The 26,019-nt window shown below is 39.8% G+C and overlaps 1 protein-coding gene across 1 annotated transcript in view; it reads right to left on the minus strand.

Moving 5' to 3' along the window:
• Positions 1 to 6,282: 6,282 nt before the first annotated feature.
• The window catches only part of LOC103394749 (neuroligin-2-like), a 48,119-nt gene continuing 28,382 nt past the window's right edge, over positions 6,283 to 26,019 (minus strand). Inside the window, exons 5-9 of the mRNA XM_008332181.3 lie at positions 13,210 to 13,395; positions 11,515 to 11,780; positions 9,994 to 10,147; positions 8,635 to 9,001; positions 6,283 to 8,514 (exon numbers count right to left, since the gene is read on the minus strand). Of these exons, the coding sequence (XP_008330403.1) occupies positions 7,581 to 8,514; positions 8,635 to 9,001; positions 9,994 to 10,147; positions 11,515 to 11,780; positions 13,210 to 13,395 (1,907 nt within the window). The 3' untranslated portion in view covers positions 6,283 to 7,580. The remainder of the gene's footprint in view (positions 8,515 to 8,634; positions 9,002 to 9,993; positions 10,148 to 11,514; positions 11,781 to 13,209; positions 13,396 to 26,019) is intronic.

A 26,019-nucleotide genomic window follows, 5' to 3' on the forward strand; every position in this document is an offset into this window, starting at 1 on the left:
TACACATAAATGTCATGCGCTGTGTTTAATTTTGCAACGCTTTAATTTTATAACACACAGCTACCATGCTCCTTCCGAAATTTATGAAAATAATATCGCAGCAATATATAGTACATAATTATTATTCAGGAATAGTACTAAGGGACACGAAATGCAAAGTTATTAAAAACTTATTTTTTAAAAAAAAATGGTGATACAAGTTTAAAACGTCTTGAGTCCAAGTATGCACTAAGATATCTGAGTGTTGGGTCTTAACATGTTTGGGGTCTTTTGAACACGATTAAGGTTTCAATGCCGCCTCGTTATTGTGTTGTTTGCTGCAAATACACAATATCCTGGAGATAAAACGTGTAGTAGTGAAAAATATACCCAGTAGGTGGCAATATTGCCACTCGCAAGACTCACATACGTTGGCGAAAAATGCCAAGGAAGGCAACAGCGTGAGTGAAATGACGGTCATGGAGCTGGAGAACTTCCTGAAAAATCACATGGACGTTAACCAAAACTTGCAGCTCTTCTATGACAACTGTATCTCTCCCTCACCTCTTCCTCTGTATTTGCAGCATACCATTTAGATGCTCTCTGGTCAGATGCGAGCCTCTTCATTTGTTGTGCATTTAGCTGGAAAAAATAAAATTAAAAAAATCTGTCAAACACCTTTTTGTTTCTTTTCATTACATGTTCAGAACGGTACAAATTATCTTAAGGGATTATTAAACAAGCCATTTCGAGTCTCTTTGGATAATAATAATAATAATATAAACAACAAATTGCTCTTTGCTAAAGAAGAAATTGTTAAAAACAAATGTTTGGATTTGGAGGTTTCCAACTTTTGAAATTCCGTAAACAGCCCGTTTTCTGACCTGGACCAAATACAAATTTATCTCATTTATTAAATTTAAACAAATGAATATAAAGATTTTTTAAACTCCTATTAAAGCAAAATCTTTAGTATACACGTCTAAAAGTCATTAAAAATAACTTCACGTTACAAGTGGCATTTTTACATACCTTTCCCCTCTCTATTGGTTTGACCGTTCAACAACTGTAAATTCAAATTACGACGTAATTTGTTTACAATATACAAGGTTGTATATTCAAATTTTGCTCAGTAAAATCCACTATGCAGACTCTAATGTCACCTGTAACGTTTTCCATTTAAGTCCGAAAGCATACATAATGTGTAATTTGTCGGAAGAATTATCATTTTAGCTGCTTTTGTTATAGGGAAATACGTCACTTCCGCTAATTTGCAGTACAGGTACAGAACCTTAGAAAAAACTTGTTTGGTAGAATTATGTGAACATTATAGTCGCACAATGCCATCTAGTGGTAACAGAACGACATTTTTCTACCTGTGATGATGTCGACATGGAATCTGTGGAGGTACCTGGGATGTACAGAAAGAAAAATGCAAAGACATTACATTGCGCACCTGCCATGCAAACAACTAAGCTTATAAAGCACAATAAAGATGCTGAATATTAAAAAACCAAAACAAAAAAAAACCAAAACAAAAAAACAAAGATCGCTCTTGATTAATGCAGTGTGTTTCAAGCATAAGAGGTTTTTACACGTCGTACGAATGATCTGCATTTTGTCTGCTGCGATATTTCGTAATGTTTCCGTTAAATACTTTTTATTGCGTTATCCAAAGCTGTATCAAATGCATACAGTATACTGTAGGTACTGCTAGGTACTACTCAGTGTTACTGCTCCGAGTACTACAGGTTTCCTTAATTATCGTTTTTACGAATCAGTCAGGCCAAAGGGAACTGCAAATCCCACAAATAGAATTAATTTCAATTGTAAATTATTTTAAAAAGTAATAAAAGAATTTCTTTATTTTACTTAACATGCTTCACACTTTTAACAGCCTCAGCATCAGACCAGAGGGTGTACTGTATATTAGTACGGCAGCTCCACATCCTCAGTGTCCTAGTATATTTGCTGTGATTCAGATTTATTGTGTACTACAGCTGAACAAACACAGATCAGAGCACAGTTTCCCTAATAGGCCTGACGCTGCCAAGTTATTTAGGGCTTTATGATGGAAATCCAACATTCTTAGCCAATGAAAGTCAGTCATTGCGTTGCTCTGGGAAAACACATTTGAGAATAAACAGTGAACTTAGCTGACAAATCTGAGAAAAAAAAAGATCACGAATGTTACATTTGGATTTTGTAGTCTGATTGTACAAGGTACTGTGAAGTACACATACAGTATTTGCAGAGGTCATTCCTTCCAGCAGGACTTCAGCCAATTTAAACGCCGTCTTTATAACAGCTGTGTCTGATTAGATCACAGATATCAAAGATAGGCCCGCGGGCCTGCTGTTGGCTTTACATTTTTTCTACTCAAAATAAAGTACAATCACGCCCTTGTTTTGGTTCATGTGGTCTTAACTGTAAGCAAAACCCACCAGGGCTAACTTCTAGAAACCCTTAACTGTAAGCAATACCCACCAGGGCTAACTTCTAGAAACCCGCTTTTTCCACACCAGAGATTTTAGAGTTTAAAGAGATGTGAATAATCTACATTACATTTACTGGTCTAAAAGTACCATATTTTCCAGACTATAAGTCCCACTTCTTTTCATCCTTTGACTGATTGCGACTTATACTCAGATGTGACTTATATATTATATATAGTATAATATATAATATCACATATTTATTTTCACAATGACAGCCACTAGAGGGCACTCTAGGCTTGTGTACCAGTATCTGCTACTCCTGCACCACTGAAAATTTACATGTTTGTTATATTGACACTGACAGCCACTAGAGGGCACTCTAGCTGGCTGGTGCAACCTATACTACTGAGCGACTTTCTGACGGTAGTCATTGTCAGACCACTATACCTATATCACTTTATAAATAACTGGATGGAACCTACTTCCTGTTACCGGTGGGAAACTTTAAGCAGCAGCATGTTTATTTTGCTGATGATGTTCTTCGACGTGGCTTTACGTAAGGATCAATCGCGTTACAACGTCGAAAAACAAAAGTGCCAAAACGAGTTTAAGAATTTTAATGTTTTTTCTGTTCAGATACACAGCATACAGTGTGTAGTAAGACCTATTTGAAATAGAAATATTAACTTTATTTTGTTCAACTCCTTCTGGTCACTTATGCTTTCACACAGTATCTCAAGCTTCAAGCAGATTACTAAATCAGACTAAATGAAACGGACAGACAGGTGCAAGCCTTCACTTTATCGTTCTAGAGATCAGTGATTAAGAACTGGATTATTGTGAGGTTCATTTCAAAAGCCCATCTTTGTCCACTTCAAGCCAACAACAAAAACTGAGGTGTAAACTTGTAAACTCGGTGTGTGCTTCCGTTGCCTATTGGCGTCTGTTGGGGGGGAGGGGGCGGGGGGGCGATTAAAATGTACACATCAAGTGTCTGTAGAACAATAATCCTTCCAGTGGGGCTCGCAAAAATGCCTAACTGTTACAGTCTAAAATAACACCAAAGAGGGATTCTGACACGTCCCAGATAGCAGTTGTACTGAATGACAAGGGCAAGACAATGTAAGACACATACGAGACATCAACAGCATCACAGTAAAACTTTTTGTGGTTGGCTTTGAGCACGCTCGACGCATCTGGCCGCTCTTGTTCTTCTGCCCATTTTCACAAATCGTCCTCATTTCCCCTTCCTTCATCTGTTCCCTGCAGCTGTTCCTGGGCATTTCGAGCAATAAAGGACTCATTCTTTTGAAAGCTTCCTTTGTGATTGATGGGCTAGAGCTGGATGTTTATGGTACGCATTAGACAGCAATTTATGCGGTGAGAGCATTTTCAAATCACCACCATATCAAGGCTGCCCTGAACCGTAGGCCGCACTTATCTTGTGTGTGTCTAAGTTTATCTCAACCATGCTCTGCGCCAACGTTTTTTTTTTTGTTTTTGTTTTTGTTTTTTTCAGGGATGTTAACATATACATGTGTCCAAAGCCTTTTTTTTTGTTAATTATCCCTTGAGATACAGAAAAGAAAGATGCGGATGAGCGCTTTCACCATGGAAATAAGCTAAACTTGCACCTGTTGTCACAAAGTAAATATCTAGCCAATCACTCGAACCAAACAATAAACAAAATATTTACAAATTGAAATTTTTTCTTTCCCCCCTCTTACACTTTAAAAAATGTACAGTTCGTTTTTTTGTTTGTTTGTTTTTTTTTTTTTGACGTGCTTTGCTGTTTTTGCTCCAGTCCAGCATGAGCGATGGCAGTCTGGGTCCATGAGGGACGTTATCCTTAGAGGACGGGACGGGACGGGTATAACTGCACTATTCACAAGAGTGAAGCGCACTTCCTGCGTTGCATTTAGTGGTAAAAGTTGCACCAGTGTCAGTCCTGTGCGTTTTTTCTCACTAAATGCATCATCCGCTCACAGACCACAAAGCTGTTACCTCACTGTCCCTTGTCGAATCACGGCTGGCGTCCGGTCCATTGCAGTCCGAAGGTCAGAATAGTCCAGCGTGCAACCCATCTCTGTGTTTAGTTGTGCAAAAGATGTGAAATGCGCGTACAAGGCTTTCCTCACCTTTTGGCAGTCATAAATATATAGTTATATCTCTCCCTATCGCTCACCTACGGAGGGAAGGACCATAAGAAAACAAAAGAGCAGACAGAAAGATACATGTCAGGCAGTCTTCAAATACTAAAGCATATGGTTGATGTCAGCAAAGGACAAAAACCTTACATAGACTATGCATGTAACGTTTTTTTTATTTTGTGTTTTTTTTTTTTGTTTCTCCTCAACTTATAAAAGTGCTATCTTCAGGTGAGGCTGGGAGACGGTGACTGTGCAAAGTTGACCGAGTAACGGGAGGAAAAAAAAAAAGGGAGTTAAAGAAGGCTCTTGATAGTTCTCTCATAGATTTGCAGCACAGCCTTAGTCACAGGAAATGAGGAGGGGGAGGGGAAGGGGGGGAAATTTAATACTCTCTGTTATAATCTTAGATTTACATAATTGTAATAATAATCTCTTTATACTTAAATACATTTTCAAGTGCCACAAGGAGCAAATATAAAAAATTAAAATTATTCTGAAAAATATAATTGACATAATATCAAGGCAAACTATCCAAACAGAAAACACATTTTAGGGGGGAAAAAAACAAAAACAAAAACATGCAAATAGCTGAGAAAGAAATAGAGCGGAAAAATAACTTCTTCGTCATGTTTAAAGAGGAATAATTGATTGGATAAGTTCTGATTTCCCCTCTTCCAGAAGGGACCCCAGCCACAGTGCAACATCAAATGTATTTAAAGAAAAGCGGGTTAAACAAATAGAACAATAAAGGGGTTGGCACTTTTATGATCGTAATTACTTTTGTAAGATAAAGTCAGGACGGACCTCTTAAGGCAGTCAACTAGACGCCAGCAAAAGAGGAACTGTATCACAGTACTTGGCACCGAAATGCTGGTAAAAATGAGATATCAGAATATCTTTTTTTTTTTCATTTATATCCTTACAATTTATAAATATTACATAATTTACATTTGTGTTTTGTATAAAAGACGCCGAAACGAAAAGAGAGAGTCTAGAAGTGATTGTGAGGCGGAAGAGAGAAGCTCAGGTGGAAACGGATTGTGTGGATGGTAGGAATAAAAAGACCTACTTGTGAAAACACAAGGGTGGACAAGAGAGATGTAGAGGAATTCAAAGGAAAAAAAAAAACCAGGTGATACAGTGAGAGATGAAGAGAATGACGCAAATAAGTAATAGATATGATTGGAGCACGTGTAGTGGAAAAGCAGAAAGTCTTAATGTATAGACTGGATTTCAGGATGTATTCATCCAGCAGATTGTGAGTTACTTATTTTCTTCACCACTCATTAAAACCCCAATCTGGAAGTTTTTGTCATAATTGGTATTGGGAAGAAATACTAAAAATATATGTATATATACATACATACATATATATATACATATATTTATATAAATACATAGACATATATTTATACATATATGTATAAATATATATGTATTTATATACATATTTATACATATATTTATAGAAATATACATATATGTATAAATATATATATATTTAGACGTACATATATAGATACACAAACACATATATATATTGATATATGTCTGATAGGAAATATATAAAAAAGACCGAGAGCCAATATGCCTATACTGTCCAAACACTTAATTTCCGATTCTGACATCATTCCATACGGATATATGCAGCTGTGCTGTGTCACAATGGCAATATTTCACTTTCACTTTCACTTCAAAACTATTTTTAGGTCACATCATCTGTGCGAAACCCAGGCATTGCGTTATCGGGTTTTCATTATCGGCGGAAAAAAACAGATAAGAACTCCTGCCGATATTTATACATAATTATTCTATCGTGGTGGATATTTTATTATCAGAAATCCCTAATATATATGTTTATATTTGTGCATATATGTATATATGTATTCAAATTTATCGTTTGATTTGCAGTTAGGAAACGGTAGGAAAATTGTAAAATGTCAATTTCTTTTTTTTTTTATCTCTTTTTTTTGTTCTCACCGTGCGTATTTGTCCAGTGTCCATCCCGCTTTCACACACAAACAGATTTGCCTCTTTTAAAAAATAAATAATCAATTTATACAGTGCGGTACCAGATTGTGTAGACGCTGCAATGAAAAGGTTGGTTTGACAAACAAGACGTCCTCATTTATCCGTCCTCTGGACAGCTTGCAATCTGTTCTATTTGCTCAGCTTCACGCTTGCTTTCTGCTTTCTGCTTTCAGTGCATTCAGACAAGAATTTAAAGGTGTGTCCGATTATTATATCCAGTGAATGCGTCCGTCTGTGTGCTCCGCACTCCCACTTGTATTTCTTCCAACAACGTTTGCTCAACTACGCCTTTCAATCGCTCATCAAATGGGCCGCGCGTCATCATATTTATTCCTGTTCTTTTAGCTTAGAGAACGTATCTCGTTATGTGGAAAAATGCCTAAAAAAAAGAAGACACTTTGTGTTGTGCCATCATTTGTTACCCAGCTTCATTTCCAGATTGGGGTTTTAAAGCTGCAATTTGTAAGTTTCAAGAAACCAATGCTTTATGAAAGACAGCTCGTTGGAGCGTACGCTGCCTCAAACGGAGACGCCTGCTACTGTAATATCTCTTCACTCAATTAACAATGACTGAATGTATTTGCATTTCATGTTAAACTTAGTTTTTTTTCTTAATCCATGCCAGGGGAAAAACAACTGTGGTGAGTTCAACAGAACCTGCTTTTCGAGATCGACATGCTTTAAAGCTGTGCGTTTTTGGTGCCTTACCCCATACACCAGAGACTAAAGAAGAGTCGACTGGGGGAAAACAATGCGTATGTACAATGATCGGGTTTGAATTATCCTATTTATTATTGTTACTTTTTAAAGGTATTTTTTTTTCTTATTCAGTTCCTTACAAACTGCAGCTTTAATGAAGGCTTTATGTTAAAGACAGCCAAAGATTATATTTAAGGAAATGGTGGTGAAAGTAATGCATGTAACAGTTTGTGTGATGTGTTGCTAGGAGCCCAGAGTGTGTTAGCAGAGGGGATGTCTGCTCCTATACACGGGTGGTTGAGTGTTGGTGTGGCAGGGCATTGTTGCTGTGGCTGGGGACGGGCGTAGTTGTGGGGGCAGGTACAGGGGGGTACGTGTTGAAGGGGTGGAGGGTCTGCATGCTGCTGATGGTGCTTGGGATCATGGTAATGGTGTTGGCCGTCATCAGTGGCACGTCCTCCGGTGCTCGCCGCAGGGCCAGCGTGTAGTCGGGCGGGCAGACCGGAGGTCGCAGGGGCTCCAGGTCGCCGTGGATTCCGCGGGAGGGCAGCGGCGTGCCGTGCTCCAACTCCACCCTCTGCTGCTTCATCTGCAGCGACATGAGCTCCTCCTCTTGGCTCAGAGCCAGGTCGTTGTGCGGCGGCGCGCCCACCACTCCCATGCCAACGCCCATGCCCAACGTGGTGCCCCGCTGCGGCGAGAGTCGGCGGTGGCGTCTCTGCATGAGTTCGTGTCGCTTGTCCCGTTTGTAATAAAGCGCAGCGAACGCCAGAACGTTAAGGAAAAGAAGCGAGGCGCCCACGGCTACCGTCACGCTCAGCTCCGTGGAATAGTCCCTAGTCTCCATGGGGAAGGGAGGGTAGCGGGGTCTCTCGGAGCTGTCGGGGTCTGGATCTGGGGGGTAGGTGGAGGTTATGGGGTGCCGTGTGGAGCGGGTGTCGGGCCTTTGATGGTCTTTGTTGTGTTTGGTGCCTCTGGGTGGCAATCGCGTGGTGATCGAACCAATGATTTCCTCATGGAGGCTGTGAAGATGTGGCACCAGCTCCAGCCAGAAGGCCACCTTGTTGGCCCTGTAGTTGTCTCTGACACGAGGCTTCAGGCCAATATGCAAATAATGCTTGTCTTTGGAGCTGAACTTTGTCCAAATGACCTCTTCAAAGCGGTTTGGCTTGGTGTGGATGAAGGTTGTGTCCTGAGGAACAGGCAGGTTCGGATCCCTGTGAAAAAATAACAGTGATGACCTGTTTGACCAAAACCAGCAGCATATCTGATTGATATCTGACACGATAAATCCACACTAGAGGGAGCACCTAGGAAAAATGAGACGCCTGACTTACCCCGTTTTGGCAAAGTTAGTCCAATATGTCATTACAACAGCACTGAGCATAACATCGTTCTTTGAGAAGTTACAGGGAAATAGGTCAGTAGCTCCAACCATGGGAATCCCAAACACATAGGGGATCTCGTCTCCATGGGCTGCATCGGCCCAGTCGGGCCTCGCCTCGGTCTGACAGTGGTGGTGGAAGGTATAAAAGTACACAGGCGACTGAAACTCAGCGTGCAGCTTCGCGGTGGCGACAGCTGGGGCTACCCACTGATGGTCTGTAAAGAGAGCCAGTAGGGTCTTCCTACGCATGTCACTGTTGTCCCTGTCAGCCCAGTCAGTGTACATAAATTTAATGGTTTCCCTCAGGATATCTTTACCTGCAGAGAATGTGAAAAGGAGTGTGAGTAAACACTGCACGTCGAGAATGTCATCGTCAGCAAAATTATTTCGGGAGCCGAGGTGGTCGGTGTATTGCAAGAACCTTTAGTACTTCCTGCCTTTATGTCACATTATGTCTTAGCTGTAGTGCATCGACTTTATTAATTTTGTCAGAGCACAGAAATGATTTTTACTGCGGTTGCTATTTATATAACACAACATGACTTTGTTGATAAAATCAGAAGGCGCCAATGATCTGTTTAATATAAAACACATGAAATGCAAAATGACAACAGCGTAGCTTGTTAGCTTGTCAACCTACGGCAGTAAACCTATAAAGGCCTCTTTATGTAAGTAAAGTTTGACTAAAGTAAAAGGGGGGGGATATAATAGAGTGGTGTCAAACATAAGGCCCGCGGGTCAAAACCGGACCGCTTGATACATTTTGAAAGTAAAAACCACCGCAAACACTTCATGCTTAGGATATTGTTCGCGTAATTATATTTCATTAAATGTGAATACCTAATGATAATAAATATCTAATTTACTGGTACTTGTTCGCATGGAATCAAAGCGGGAAAACGTGGACTCATTTATAGTTATATGTTATGATGTTACTGGTCCAGCCCACTTGACTATAATACATAACACATTATAGTAGTAAAGTTATAGAAGTAAACTGATTCTTTGTTCACAACTGCAATTTTACAACAAATTTTAGGAAAAGAAAAATCTGCATATAATTTAAATTTACAAGAGAAATTTAAACAACAAACACGGGACATTTACAATTGTAAATTAGTAGATATTACCTTGGCGTGATAATGATTTGAAAGTACAAAAAGGGTTCTGTACCAGCTTTGAAAAAACATTTACAATTGTAAATGAGTAAATATTAATTTGGCCTGATAATGATTTGAAAGCACAAAAAGGGTTCTGTACCAGCTTTGAACTTCTGACTAGTTTCCAGAGAACAGAAGGGAGAACTCACCATCAGGGTATCCGTACAGATTGTCGACAAAGTTGGAGATGGTGTAGTCAAATGATGCTGCCGATATGCCGTCTTCGCCCTCACTGTCATCCACAAACTTCAGACCTTCGCCTTGATTAACACCCAGCAATATGTCATAGTTGAGGAATTCACCCTGATGCAAAGAACCACACACACACAACATAACGTGTCACCACAGAATGCTGCAGTCCCTGGCTAAGACTGCGCTGATCAGGAGAATTTTACAAAAGGGGAAATGAATACCTATGCTACGACACCCACTCTCAAAGAATTGTGCATTTACCGTGATACTTCAATATGGTAAAATTGACAAAAACAAAAATTGAAGACAGCTTGGTTTATACAGTCCAGAAGAGCTTATAAACCAGTAGTTACTTCTACATCAGGGCCCACCAACTATATATTGCAGAATTTTTCTAGACAGACACCTTTGTCGGCCGGACACTCATATATATATATATATTTTATTTTATTTTTTTTCTAAATGAATATACATCATATTAGTCATTTCTCGTTGATCATCACAATTTTAGAATCACGTTGCTGGCTGGAGTGCATGGCTTAGTGGGTCGGATTGGACTCTTGGGGTTAGGTTTAGGGTGAGGGTCACCTAAGCATATGTTTAAACAAAGAAGGTAAGCTACCGATCCGATCCAACCTTCAAAGAATTCCGATCCACGAACCATGTCTGAGCTCCAGCCTTGTCTGATTGCCGGGTCTTCCTGTTGTGTATTTAGTGGGCTGGATTGCAGTGCGTAGGGGGTCAGTTTAGGTCCCCGGGGCCGTATGTTTGACACCAGGCCTTGTCAGATCTGATAGTAAATGGTGATGTCTAGCACTTTGTGGGCATTGCCAGTAATTTGTCTAACTGTAATTACCACCGACAGCTCTGGAGCGCTGACGTTTCTTAAAGTCACACGACACCTCTGTTTTTGTCACGTGACTTCAATGATTTAACGTGAGGCTAACCTGAAAGTTTGAGCAGTGTCCTGGAAAGAAAACAAGGACAGCAACATTAGTTTTGGAGGTCGGTAGGGATCTAGGATTTGCATTTAAGAGGTTTTTCCAACTTGAAACAGCTGACAGCCTACAGTCCTCTTTCAAAACACCTATTTTATCGGCCCAAAAATATACACCTTTTCAACAAAGAACATTCCTTTTTCCTGAAGGTAGACTAAATCCTGACCTAGAAAACCGTCTCTTCTGTATTCAGCCTTGCCAGGGTAAAGTGCCTTTTTTTTTTTGGTTTTTAATCTCTAACTAAACAGTCCGTTCAGATCCTACAATGGAAACTAAGAGAGAACAGAAGTCTTTAAATATCCTAAAACCCAAAGGTACGTGAATTTTAGGAGACCACAGTCCAGCAAATGAGTTGTTCACAACCTGGGTCTGACAATGGCCGTTTTGGTCAAACTAAAAAAAATAATAAAAAATTAAAGATGCCTCTCACGTGGCTCAGATATAATGAAAGGATAACTTCGGATTGAAAGCAGCTCTCACCTGTTGCATGAGGATCTCTGGGTCATCTGGCACCACGTCCCCATCCACAACAGGCCCAAAGGCAATGTGGTAGCGTGCAGGCTGGATGTCTTGGTCTACCAGCTCCCGAAAACTCTTTCTCCGCAGACAGTCTACCAACTCAGCCATGTCGTTTAGGGTGCAGCCCACCTTTCTGGCCAGGATCTTTGTGTACATCAGTGGTCTGTAGTTGACCGACCAGCTGGAGATAGCTGAGCCGCTCTGAGCGATAGCCCTCTGGAAAAGTCCTGTATACAAAACACGTAGTTTAACAACCAAAAACAAAAAAACAAAAAAGCTTTTTCTTTTCAGCTGCTTTCTTTTCCATGACACTTTTCCTTTTCAGCTGCTTTCTTTTCCATGACACGCTAGCAGCTGATAAGGGTATCAATAATGCAAAAGAATAAAAGAGAGAAGCAAATGTAGTGTCATCCTGTGAAGACAAAACACTGTGACGCCCCGCTGCTTCTCTTAGCTGCCGAAAATCTTCCTGAACATTGTCACAGACGCATTAACTTCATCCAAACAACAGTACGTTTCTGCAAGACAAGCGCTGATAACTACACGGAGAGTGGTGGGCTGTGCTTGAAAGAAAGAAAACAATATAAATAGGTAAAGAAATAAAAAAAAGGCTCCCAATATTATGCCGCTTCACTGTTTTGTAAAGTTGCTGGCTGTCCCACTGTTTCATCAGCAGATACTGTCGTTAATAATTAAGCCCTTTCTATGTTAAATGCTGATGCTAAATTAGCTGCAGCTACAGCTCCATGCCCTGATGTTTTCAGCCGTTTTCTACACACGGTACCTTTGTACTATATACTATATTATATCATTTCCTAAATTTCCCAAAAGGAACTCTCGAGGGATTAATAAAGTATCTATCTATCTATCTATCTATCTATCTATCTATCTATCTATCTATCTATCTATCTATCTGTCTATCTGTCGGTCTGTCTGTCTGTCTGTCTATCTATCTATCTATCATCCACCCATCCATCCATCTATCTATCAATCAATCCATCCATCCATTTATCTATCATTCATCCATCCATCCATCTATCATCATCCATCCATCCATCCATCCCTCCCTCCATCCATTCATCCATCCATCCATCCATCTATCTATCTAAACAATGTTACCATCTGCATACCCACCGTAACTGTAACTTTAATGGAGTTAAACAAAATTCTTGTTGATGTGTTTGAAAATATTGAAGCAATGGTGTTTGGAGCGCAAACAAACCACTCAGCAAATATCACTGCCAGGGTTTCTGTGAATATTTGACCACTGTGATTGTTAAATAAACAACTGTTGTTTTCCTTTTAAACAGCAGCCGATGAACTCATCCTGAGAACCACCAACCTTGTTGGGAAGCCTCGTGGAAAATGCCTTACAAATAAATTAATGCAAGCCATTGTACCTTTATTAGTAGGCTTATATAAAAAAAAAAAAAAAAGGAAAAATATGTAGAATATATAAACTTAAGTTATTACCATGTACTGTATATAACGTGTTCTTGAATCCTTCGGTACAAAGCTTTATCTGCTCATCGGTATTTTTCACCTGACCTGCTCTTTAATAAAATATGCCGCCCACAGTGTCCTCAACCTGATAATCCTCTCCGAGCACAGTAAATGACCGGCGAACTGACGGACTGAAATGCGAAGGAGCCTTACCCTCAGAGTGGTGGGAGAGAATGAGAAGGTTCACACAGGCCGCACCGGCCCCGGAGCCAAAGATGGTGATTCTCTCCGGATCTCCTCCAAAGTAGCCGATGTTTTCATTTAGCCAGCGCAGGGCTTGGATCTGGTCCAGCAGACCATAGTTCCCCTTTGCAGATTGGTCCCCGGTGCTCAGGAAGCCTGTAGTACATTAAAGAAAAGGAAAAAGGAAGAAAAGAAAAAAATCAGACTTTATGAATCAAAGTAAAAAGCACAGGGTGCCCGTCTGTTCCCTCCTAGGGTGAAGGAAGCCATCTACGTTAACCTGCAGGGTGCATGTAGGGTAACAATGCCCGTCTGTTCCCTCCTAGGGCGAAGGAAGCCATCTACGTTAACCTGGAGAAACCATCTCTCAATAGCGGAGGTGGTTGGAGACACAACCTTTCATCCACCTTTAATGTCGTCCTGAGTTCTCTCCCCCAAAAACTAAACCCCGTCCCTGACAACAAGACCACAGATTCATTTCAAAGGACACCCAGCCAAAAGTGTCGCTCAGGTGAAACGATTAATCCAGAGCTAAGATATCACTCCCCATTCACACCTCTAACCTTGTGACTTTACATTCCTTAGAATAGAGTGGGTTCCACCACACCTCCATCCTCCCTTTCTGCAACAACTCTCATTACACGTATGTAGCCCCCGAAGGCTAAATACCAGAATTTCCCAGTAGTCAGCACCTTCAAGAAACCTACTCTGTCCAGTTGCCCTCGACGTAACTATTGTTGGATAAGATGACCTGGATGACTAACAACCTACACAGACACTCTCACAAAAACACCCAACGTAACTAAGAAAATGTCAAGTACACCTAGAAATAACGCTACCTTCTCACATTCTACTTTGAAAAAAAATGACATATACGAAAAATGTATGATTAGGTAAAAAGTAAAGACAGAAAACAAAACAAAACACAGCTTTCACGAAGTCTACTGACGTGTTTGCAAAAGTTTCACATCCAAATGAAGATAAATCTAGATACACATAGGTATCCTCTGTTTATTTACTGACCACCACCTGACCCCCCCCCAAAAAAAATATAAATGGGTCTCATTAACAAGATGGCAGCCATATCAGTCACTTAATTTTATTATATAAATCATATTTGTACTGTACTGTGTGCGTGCTGCGCTGAAGTACTTTTCGCCTCCACTTTAACGAGCCTCCATTCGGAGTAACAAGCTGCTCCGTTTCTTTTGGAACGCAGCACCTGTCATTCACAACAACACTGTGTTGTTCAGTCGGCTGGGCATCAGCGACCATTTATAAACACTGACATGCAGGTTCTTCATACTGTGTCAGGGATTGTCACCATCCACACAAAGAAACTTCTGATCACAGCGGAACGCCGTGGTTAAATAAAGGTAAAATAAAAACAGAAGTAAAAAAAAAAAAAAAAAAAAAGTGACAGGTCTGCAATAGTTAGGTCACTGGAGAAAAGATTCACTGACCTCTAGTGAAAAATCCAGTAAAATTCTGCAAACATTGTTCTTATCTCCAATATATATGTAATAAATAAATAATACATTTTAAAAAATACTGATTTACCACAAGCGTACTTCTCAATTTTGTTGATATAATTATTAATAAATAGGCAACCTGGAGAAAATACGACCGGACAAACAGTTACATGAGACTTAGAATCTCGAATCTTGATACCCTTTGGAAATCCAATTTCGATATCAAACAACACCGTTATAGGCAGGGCAATATTTATTTATTTATCTCTACAATCCCCTGATTATCAAAATAGAATAATAAAATGAGCTGCCATGCTGCCATCTAGTGGCTTTCACTTTCATATACAGCCGTTTTTCCCCCCCAAACTATTTTTAAGAGCACACATCATTTGGCGAAACCCAGGCATTGCGTTATTGAGTTTTCATTATCGGAGGAAAATCCAATAATGTTTCTTGCATATATTATATAATTATGCCAATAATAAAATAAATAAAATTGTTCGGCCGATATTATCGGACATCTCTAGTAAAACGCAGAGGTCGCATTACGTGTAGTTCACATTCACATTTACATATACTCACCTACGTATATGTAATAACATAATCACTTTCTGTCACGATTCCATTGCTGGTTTTTGAAAAATACACACTGTACATATTTGCATAGAGTGGAGAAGAACATTCGTGACAGAGGCCCACAGGCAGATTATAGGACACAGCACTCAGGACGTTTATATGTGCTGAACAGTAAATTAAGTTTTATTGTTAACAATTAAAATGGCATGGTAGGAATTATAACGACGGTGATGACAACATCCTGCCAAAATGACCTTGGGTGTGACACACCAATCTCAGTCCACTCTCGTCACTGTACTTACTCTACGCTTAACAGTACTTTAAAGCTTTTTGGTTTGCTGCCCATGGAGTGTCAAATTCTTTGATTAGAGGACATTATTTGAAATTCCGTGTCATTACAAATTGTTTCTCACAATAGGGAAATAATAAAAGTCCGTCTTTGAAAAATATTCAGTGCTTGCTCACAATGTACTTAAATGGACAGAATTGCATCCATCCATCCATCCATTTTTGTCCATTTATCCATTACCGGGCCATGGGGGCAGCAGTCTCCACGACCACCACCCAAATCACACTGCACCGTACCAACCCCTGAACCTTCCTGCGGGTGGCGAGTCCACTGGAAGGTACCAACCTCCCTAACCGGGATTCAATCTTGCCCAGGAGGTGAACCCTAGGGTTTCACACCAATGACAGAGAAATTGCCTCTGGGCCAAAGTGCCACAAGTAGCATTTAAATACTGCAATTAAATAAAAGAGCCACTTTATTAAAGAACAGTTTGATTAGGAAATGTGACTTGGTTTTACTGTTAAACTTCACCCATAAAATAATTCCAGGTTTGCCCTCACAAAAGTGAATATAATATTTCTTTGTCTTGTGACATGCTTATGTACGAAAAAAAAAAATGTTGTCTGAAAGTTGTCTAATTGCTAGGAGGTGTTTACATAAAGACCAGACTTCTGCCATACACAGGAAAAAGGATGATAAATAAATAAAGATCATTGCTTATTAATGCTTCATGCTCAGAGGCAGAGTCTGGTACTGTATGTATAGATTTCTTGTTAGACGAAATCTTTCAGTGTTGCAGTAAAATCACCTGCGGTGAACTCGCGACTCTGACCTGGTTTGGTATCTATGCTAACTTCTGTTATAAAAAAAAAAAAAAAAAAAGCAAAGACACATAGAAGTGTCTGCTCCATGGAAGCCCAGCCATGCACCAAACTGCCTGCACGCCACAGTTGCCTGGCAACTGTCCAGAGCTTCAGGTAAAATAATATGGACAGACACTCACGAAAGCACTTGTGCTGACAAAATCCAAGCCCTTCCATGTTCAAGCACACAAACAACTGCACGCCAGATGAAAAGAGAAAAATGAACCCATGCAAAGACACACACGCGAACCCAAAGAGCTGCGGTCCATTCTGGCTGTGGTCACAATGCGTGTTTGCGTACAGTATGTCAAAGCGCAGCAGTGGGTGAGGTTTAGCGCTTTATTGTTTTATTCCAAGCGTGTTGTTTTATGGGGACAAAAGTCAGACAAAACTGTCTGAATCACCTCAGACTTAATAAAACCCAGTCTGGAGTATAAACAAACCATGTGTTCATGTTCCTGTCTGGACTTCGTAAACTGAGAAACAACACTTGTTGTTAAATCCTGTTTTTGTTTTTTTTGTTTGTTCCTATGACTTAAAGCAGGCGTGGGCAAAACTTTTTGACCCGCGGGCCACGATGGATCCTAAAATTTGACCGGGGGGCGAGGTCAGGAGCAGATAGATGGAGCGTTTGTGTGAACTAAAATAAATGGCCTGTAGAAGTCATGCATAAAGGCTAAAATGCTAAAATGCTTTTAGCCATTTCTACACCATCTACTGGGGATATACAGGCATTGCAGTGAGAACTAAAAAGCCTCGGCCTTTAGAGACTTGGAGCCATGGCCTACGGATGACTGCCAAAATAAATGAATACATCATTAAATGCTTACTTAAATGTATCTCTCATCAGCTGCATAGAAAGATCATGGTCCTCCATTGTTACTGCTACTGCAGTCCAATGGATCAGACCAGATCAGCATTAGCCCTGCCAACTGACTTTGAAGGACCAGTTTGACAGATAAAATTAATTCATTCATGTAAGTATGGTAAGAACTTACACTACCTATAAGTGCAAGTTGACAATCTATGAAGATTCTCAGTCATCCAGGTCATGGTCAACTGACCTGGATGACTGGACGTGGACTGTTTACACTTTCCCAGTTGACCCCAACGCCCAGCCAACAGGGGGAAGCTGAAGTAGCTTTTGTTCTTTGTCACACCCAGAGTATATATTTTCTGTACTCCCCACCACCAGTTAGAACTGAAGAAGCCTCTTGGATGAGAGGCGAAACGTCTTCTTTGAGAAGATTCCACGTCCAGTTGGCTAACAGAACTCTTCAACCTTATGTGAGAAAATATTCATATTTTATGAAATATTATTTGGCAAAAATATCACCAACATTGTGCATTTTCGGAATTCACCAAGTGGGCCGGATTGGTTCCCCCTAACGGGCCGATTTTAGACCCGTCGGAAAAAAAAGGAATCGCCTGATTGCCGTGATTGCCTCAAAGGGTGGTGCAACAAAATTTTAAGTTAAGGGAACCATCATTTTTGTCCAGGCCAGTTTCATTTTTTTTGTTTTTAAAAAATGATTCTGTTGAACCGCAATTCAGAAACAATGTCTGATTATCGTTAGTTAATTTTCAGTACATTTTTATTTATTACTACTTTGGTCAGTTTTAAGTTATTTCAGTGACTATTGTGAGTTTTGCTTTCTTTAACAGAAGGGTAGCAACAATTTCGTCCATGTCCGTATATAAAGTATCTAGCTATACTTAGTTTTGTTTTTTTTTTCTTTTTTTTTTTGTTTTCTTCAAAGTCATCAAAGTAGGATTTATACTTTCTATTTGAATATTAAATAATTAACCAATAGTCTCATGTATCAAAGCAGAATTTTAACAGTAAGATTGGTTCAGTCTGGCACGGATCTGAATCTTTAACAGAAGTGGAGTCTTCAACCCTGCAGTCCAATTATGTTCTGGACTCTAGCGACATCATTTTTTACGCCTATGCTGCTGTCTGGAATTCAAATACTTTGTGTTTTATTCTAGGAATTTAACACCTTTCACTTTCTTTCTAGATTTTTGTTCCAATCTTACATTTTCTATCTACATTTTTCTCTATGAAAACCTTTCATAAAGCACATAAACATTCACTTGTCCTTCTTCATAAGCATTTTTTAAATGATTCTTCACTGCGTAGGATTATTTCGACCATGATGAACACAAAAATGATCAGACAGAAGGTTTATTTAAAACGACTGAGCTGAATCGTGACTTTATTAGAAATAAACTATTTGTATTATCGCGAAATTAAAAAAGAAATCAAAGCTAATAAGGGGGGCTACTAATTGGGATTCTTACATTGATTTGTTTTTTATATTGTGTTCCTGAATGCAAACTCTTAAATAATTAATCAAAATAACCGTTAGTCTCATAAAAAAGGATTATTCCTTACTCTCTGTAAAAGTATTTTAAAGTCAATTGTAAACATTGACATTTTCAAAGGACTATTTGTTACAAAAAAAAACCCAAAAAAACATCCTTTATCCATCACAAAGATTCTAGCGTGTCAAAACAAAGAACCAACTCTGTATCTATTATCTTAACTGGGCGGTAGGATTTCAAATGCACGGCTCTCAGACAAAGCGAAAGACTTCACTGACGAGCTGAAGGATACGGCGTGGATCATTAAGAGAGAACAGCGTTGCTTGATAAACATGTACGTAGTCCGACGGTTTTGGCGAAAATACCAAATGGGTGGTGCGAAGAACACAGCCCTCTATCTAACAACTCGTCCAGGCAGTCACTGCAACAAATGACTCAGCAACCTTCCACACCAACCAAGCGCGGCCCCCTCAGATGCCCTCGTGGCACAGTTTTCCCATCCAAGGAACTGCCTTGGGCGCCACACCAACCACACCAACCTGGCAAACACACCAAGCAGCAGCAGCAGCAGCAGCAGCAGCAGCATCAGCGAGCACAGGTGCCTCGGTGATTTGCTAAACCACCCAACCGCTGCTGCTGGGGTGGTTTAGGCATTCTGAGGTATTTTTAGGAGTTTTAGGAGGAGAGAAATAATGAAAAAAAAAAACGGGTAGAAACACAAGGAATACACATAAAACATCACAAGGAACTGAAACACTCAATAGGAATGATGATGATGATGAAGTGGCAGAAAAAGTAAGGAGAAAACAGGTGTAAACACAAGAAAGGGGGGGGGGGCACAGATGAGAAGCATGTTAGGGCAGGTGCAGGTGATCACGAGGATAGAAGACTCACACGGTGGGTCGGACAAGGATGACCAGGACAGAGACATCAGAGGTGAGATGCGAAAATAAAACAGACACAGCAAGATGAATGAGTTTGCTGGCAGAGCTGGACGCGGCATCCACAATCCCTGTGTTTCTCAATCCACTCTGCTTGTCTCCTTTGTTCCTGTTAATTGCCGTCATTATCCACGGTGATTGTACTCCAAAGGAAGAAGACATTAAACCAAGTAGCCACAACAAAATGTTTTGCATCCACAGTCAATTTGCAACCCCCCCCCGCCCGACCCCTAACAGACCTTTCTAATCAAATAAGTATAATGGAAACGCATGGTTCAACATGACGTTAAAGGTAATATCACGTATGACTTTAAGATATGGTAGAAACATAGAATAATACATTTACATCTTCCACTGCTGCCAAAATCAAGGACTTCAAAAACATCAGTTTAAACTAGGGCTGTCCGATAATATCGGCCAACCTATATTAGCATATTTATGTAATATCTGTAGGAATCGTTATCGGCTGTTCCCCCGATAATGAAAACCCGATAACGCAATGGGTTTCGCTTAATGATGTGCGCCCTAAATATAGTTTTGGGGAAAAACGTCTGTAAGTGAAAGTGAAGCCACTAGATGGCAGCATTGCAGCTCATTTTATTAATCTATTTTAATAATCAGGGAATTGTATGCAGAATGCTGGTGCCAACAACTCATGCAATGATTTTGGCTCATGGATCAAATGAGCCAAAATCATAAATCCATCCATAAAATCCATCCTACGCAGCTCATCGACGATGATTACATCATTCGTTTATTTCTTCCTTGATATGGCTCTCTTCTTGATCCTCTTCGTAGAAAAAATTATGCCCGAACCAGCGGTCCAACTCTCCAGAGAACCCTATTTCCATGCAGTAAAGGTGTTAATTAATTCTATCCTCAAAATCTTGTGTCTCAGCAATTCTGGCACGTCGTCATTGTTTACAGAAGAAGAAAAAGTCCAGTGCCAAGACCTTCTAACAGACCCCATTTCGACGACGGTTCATTCAGAATGTGAAGTACACCCAGAAATACACTTATAGTGTAATCAGATTTTTTTCTCACAGTGCAGTCGGTACTTCTAATTCCATTGTATTTATCACCTCCAATTTTTTACTCAGTGCCCACGTCCATTCAAAAAGTGCCATGCTGCGCCGTGTCATGCTGATCTAAAGGGCTTTGCTGAACACTTTTAATACCACTTCAACGCAAGACTCTCTGACTTACGGAGAAACGTCTAGGTACCAACCACGATAGATAGCACCGCTAAGCCACTTGAAAAAAAAGTACAAAACAAGACATCAAACATTAATTAATGCACGAATGCTATCCACGGAAAATTACATGTACAGGAGGTACTTCGGATTCTGCTGTCCTCGACCAACGGCGTTTCGTGGTTACGTTGCCATTTATTGAGAATCTTGTTCCATCGTTCAGACCTACGGCGCGAACAAGTTGTCGAGCGCTATACGTGGTACAGAGCTTTGTTTACATTCGCCAATCATAAGTCAGACTTTTCTGTGGTTTTTACGTCCCAAATTATGACTGTTAGCTTGGGTGAGTAACATAGATACTTATAGGTACAATACGTGATTTCTGACTTACGAAAATCAAGTTACGTGAACGGAATTCCGACGTGAGTGGAGAACACCTGTACAGCACTTTATAACACGATAATGTGTGCATTTGTAGAGTGTGACTGTTGCAACATGTAAGAGATTAGGCATCACATATGGCAGGCTGTTTTAATGATCTCCCTCATATTCCAGCTGTGCCTCGGGCTAGCAGCTTGCTTTACAGATTGATGTCAGTGTCACAAGTCATTTCTGTCGAACACGAACTTTGCCAAGCAAGGAAAAGTTTCCAGAGTTCAGACACAGTGCGGGGTGTACGAGGTGCATTTCATCAGTCAATTAAATACAAATGAATTGTAACAAGGCAGTGTGCAGAAATTTGCTTCCTAAAATATGGCTTGAATTTATTGAAAACAAGGGCCAAACCATTTTGCCCAATTCTGAGAGTTGATAAGTCGGTTAGTTTTTTTCCATATCTGCCTAGTAACATGTAGCCAGATGTACAGTGATCCCTCTCCTATCGCGGAACTTGCGTTCCGAGACCCACCGCGGAAAGTGAATATCCGTATAGTATAACTGTGCAGAGCAAAGTGAATGAGTGGCGGACAGACAAGGGGAGATGCTGACGGATGCCATGATGCATGAGCCAATCAGCATAAGGAACAGGAGAGCATGCTCAATGCTGTGTTCGATCTCCTCGAGGTACGAAACTATACTTTACTTTTTTTTTTTTTTTTTTAGGTTAGAAAATGTTTTTTATCATGAAAATAATAAAAAAATGGAAATGAAAAAAAAAAAGTTATTTACCGTGAAATACCGCGATATAGCGAAACTCTTGCGACTCATCACAAACTCATCCAGTCGCTACTTCCTCCCGAGATGGATTGTGTCAAGTCTGTCTGTTTTCCTTCCATTCTGTCTATTTCTGTGGGTGTCACCACACTTACTCGTGTCCTGTGATTACCTGTCGAGTCAGGCAGCTATGTGTCATGTAATGGTTGTCGTGAGTTCTTGATTCTAGCTTGCTGTTTTTTGCCTGGTCCTGATTCCCGTGAGTTATCCTAGCTATTTGTTTTTTTTGGACTTGGACTTTATGAATTAACTGCACCTGATCTTGGTCTCTCGAGTGCTGCATTTGGGTCGTACCTGCTTCCTGAATCTCCTGAAGGAAACAGATTGGATGTAATTTTTGGTCTTTCAGCAACATAAAAAATGTAAACGTGATTTCATGAATCTCAGCTGTCCGTGCCATTTACTGTTTTGTGATTGGGTCACACGAGTTATGTAGGTGAATTTGAACAAGAAAATTACTTTTATACCTTTATAATGTTTATATAAAAGATTAGACAGTCCAGAATTAGATTAGATAGAACAAAATCTTCAACGAACGGAACCCATGGTCTTTTCCTTATTAAAGAACAGCCTTTTGGATTTTTTAAGGCGGCATGCGACCTGAACACCTTAAAGCAGTGGTCTGATTCTGGAGGATGTTTTATTTTGAAAAATTACTTGCTTGTGTTTCTGTCACTTAGTTATCAAAAATAATAATTATCTAGATGCATAAGAACTGGGATGCTGCTAGGTGATTGGCTGGACGTCTCATGCGCTCTGATGAGCGGCGTTAGTAGTGGCATGAATTTGTACTACTCTTGTGTAAAGTGTTCGTAGTCTGATTTAGTCATGAATAGGGTCATGGCCTGAGGTTTAATATATATATATATATATAATTATTTTTTTCTTTAGCATTTTCTTATTAGATTTTTTAATCAAATTTCAGTTACCCATAGAGACAACAAGGTGTTAACATGTAAAGGTCTTATAACAGTTGTCCTTGGTAGATTTATCATTTCGGCTGGCGGCCTTATATGTGTATTTTATTTTTAATTTATGCACATAATTAACTAGTATTCAGCAGTACAGCAGTTTCGGCCTGTGTCTGAAAACAGCAATCAGTGGAAATGTTTCAATTAAAAGGAGAGAATATTTCACCTGCGTATGGAGAAACCGAATCCTTGCTAATGACTTTGTGGAGGCACACAATTGCTGCTGCTTCCTCTTCATTTCAATTACTTTAGAAACAAAATTACACTGAGCTGCAGTTCAGATTTATTTGTTAAAAAAAAAAGCAGCAACATCATGCAGTATGGTAAATGGAGGTCTTTCTGTAATGCACAGACCCTCTGAAGGTTTGGTCTATACAACTTTGCTAAATATAAATAAACCACTAGAGGCTATTTAAGATCAGTGTTTTCAATTCAGTTTGAGCCATTTGTACGTGTTTTACATTATAAACCCCCCCCTGCTGCGCCGTCAAACAAAATGTCACAAATCTGAGTCTCTCTGTTGTTTTAGTTTTAGGTTTTTATCTTCAACTTGTGCCACTAAGAGGAAGAGTGTTTAATTCTTCTTCCTGTCACCATTGCATTGATGAAAGAAAACAAATTATTCGCAGCAGATAAATAATTATTTTTAGAACACTTGGTGTGAAAATTGAATCTGTTCTATCTGATTTTTAAGAGAGACAAAATGTACGCCGGGGCTAAAAGAGAGTCACGCTTTCCTTTTTAGGAAAAAACACATAAAGACAGGTTTTTTCAAACATCTGGTCTTACATTTAGATGCTTATTTACTTTTTTATTTTTTACCATTGTAGACTGATGTCCTAAACATGAATTTTATGCGCTAAAATATGCTTCGGAACCTTTCTACTAAAGGTGTTCTCCATCTCCGTTCCTAATGTGAAAAATGAACTCACTGTCAGAGCCCCATTGGTCGGCCCATCCCCAGAGTTCGTTAATTAGTTAATTAGTCTAAACAGATGGCTGTGAAACACAGATCAGATGTCTCTCTAGGCCTGGAGCAGTAGGAAGGTGCAAGAAGGTGAGGTGAGCAGCAGTCAACAAACTCTGAACTAGGCTGTGTAGCCGTACAATACAAAAAAAAAAAAAAACACGAGTAAGCTAACGGTCTATCTGTTATTTAAATGTCCCTGGAATTGAAAACTGTAAACGTTTACAGTTACTAGGTAAAGATCTGCAATAGTGCATCGTGGGTTTTTTTTTTTTTTTGGTTTTCTTCTACCACTGCTGTTTAGGTAATCATTTTAAATGTTGTTATCTACTCGCATTCCCATCATGATTCATTTTGTGGCGTGATTACAAAACATTCGTTCAAAAACATTTGGTTTCAAACCCCTTACACACTTTGGGTAATATGCTGACATCAGCAGTACGTATTACACTTTGGTGATGCCTCAGACTGGCGATAAGAAAAGTCAACTTTACAAATAATCCTATAGTGTGTAGCATATATTTGAATTATAGCATTTATTTATAGCATTCCATTGAGCTACATCAATTTAATCGGTAGCCAAACATATAAGTGAATACATTTTATTGAGTTAAATGTAAGTCGATCACATTGGCCTGGTCATCTGAATAGAGGTTGTCAAGCCAAAAAAGTTTGGACACCACTGCAATTAAGTAGAATCAGTGTTCTGTTTTTTCTTTCGGCTAGCACGTCACATACAAACTTTAGCTAAATTACTGCAACCTATTGGGCTAGAGTGTGTGCATCCGTGTCACTTGATTGGACAGGAACCGAGTATGGTGCATTAAATGCAGTTGTAAGTGACTATCTGTCTGTATGAAGCATAAAATGGATACGAGTACTGAGGATTCAGTTGTTGATAATGACTGGACAAGCTCTACATTTGGTCGTAATAGCGAGGTCATGACCGAAACTAGCCCGATCCACACTTTCACTCAAGTACGAATTTCGCGTACTTCGTCCACCACTGTCAGAAAATAATGGGTCACGTAAATAGTCCACGCTATATTCGCAGACGCGTAACCTGCGTGCTTAACAGAAGCTTTCAATCGACGCACAAAAGCGGACAAAGGCAATCAACAGTGTCTTACCGTCAGGGATAATGTATTCAAATACTTTGAGATAAACCAAAAATAAACTCCTCTTTCGTCACCATCGTTTGCTCCGCCACAGCGTGCTCCACATTTACCTGCGAGTACTTTTCCGTTCTCCCCACCTCTGCTGCACACAGCCTGCAGCCCACTCACCTGTGGTTCCATCTGCTCCTAATTAATAAGCAACCCACCATTAATATTGCTCTCATTCACACACTCCTCGCCTGATCCTTTCGGGGACTCCTTAAGGGGCTGACTTCTGATTTGTGGCTACAATTCCTGCTCTATTTTTACTTTAACTTCACATGTGTTTACTGGCATATGCCCTTTGTGTGTCGTTTTTTTTTTCTCTGCCACTCCTGTGGACTCAGTTTAGGACCTCGATCATTTTGTATTGTGAAATGCTTCGGACCAACACTATATGGTACAAATACACACGTATACTCTTTCAAATTCTCAGTACACATGAAACCTTGAGATCAAAGTGTGTCATGGGGGAATCATTATAATGGAAGGAACAGATTAAGTACATGACATCTGGATAAAATCACAGCTACCTCAGGTCATTCACTTGCCTTACGCAATTTTACATTAATTAGCAGTTAGCACGGATGAGCATCACATGGTTAATAGAAGCAATTGCTTTTTTGGTCCAGGTCTCTCAGTGGTGTGGCCCTTTCCACTATGGCGGAAATTGCATAGGGCGAAGAATATGTGTCACCTTTGATGAGTAATAGGCATGCTGCATATATATATATATATATATATATACATAGAGTACATATATATATATACATACATATATATACATATATACATACATATATACACATAT

This window comes from Cynoglossus semilaevis, chromosome 19, assembly GCF_000523025.1.
Source record: "Cynoglossus semilaevis isolate Cse_v1.0 chromosome 19, Cse_v1.0, whole genome shotgun sequence".
NCBI classification, from domain to species: domain Eukaryota; kingdom Metazoa; phylum Chordata; class Actinopteri; order Pleuronectiformes; family Cynoglossidae; genus Cynoglossus; species Cynoglossus semilaevis.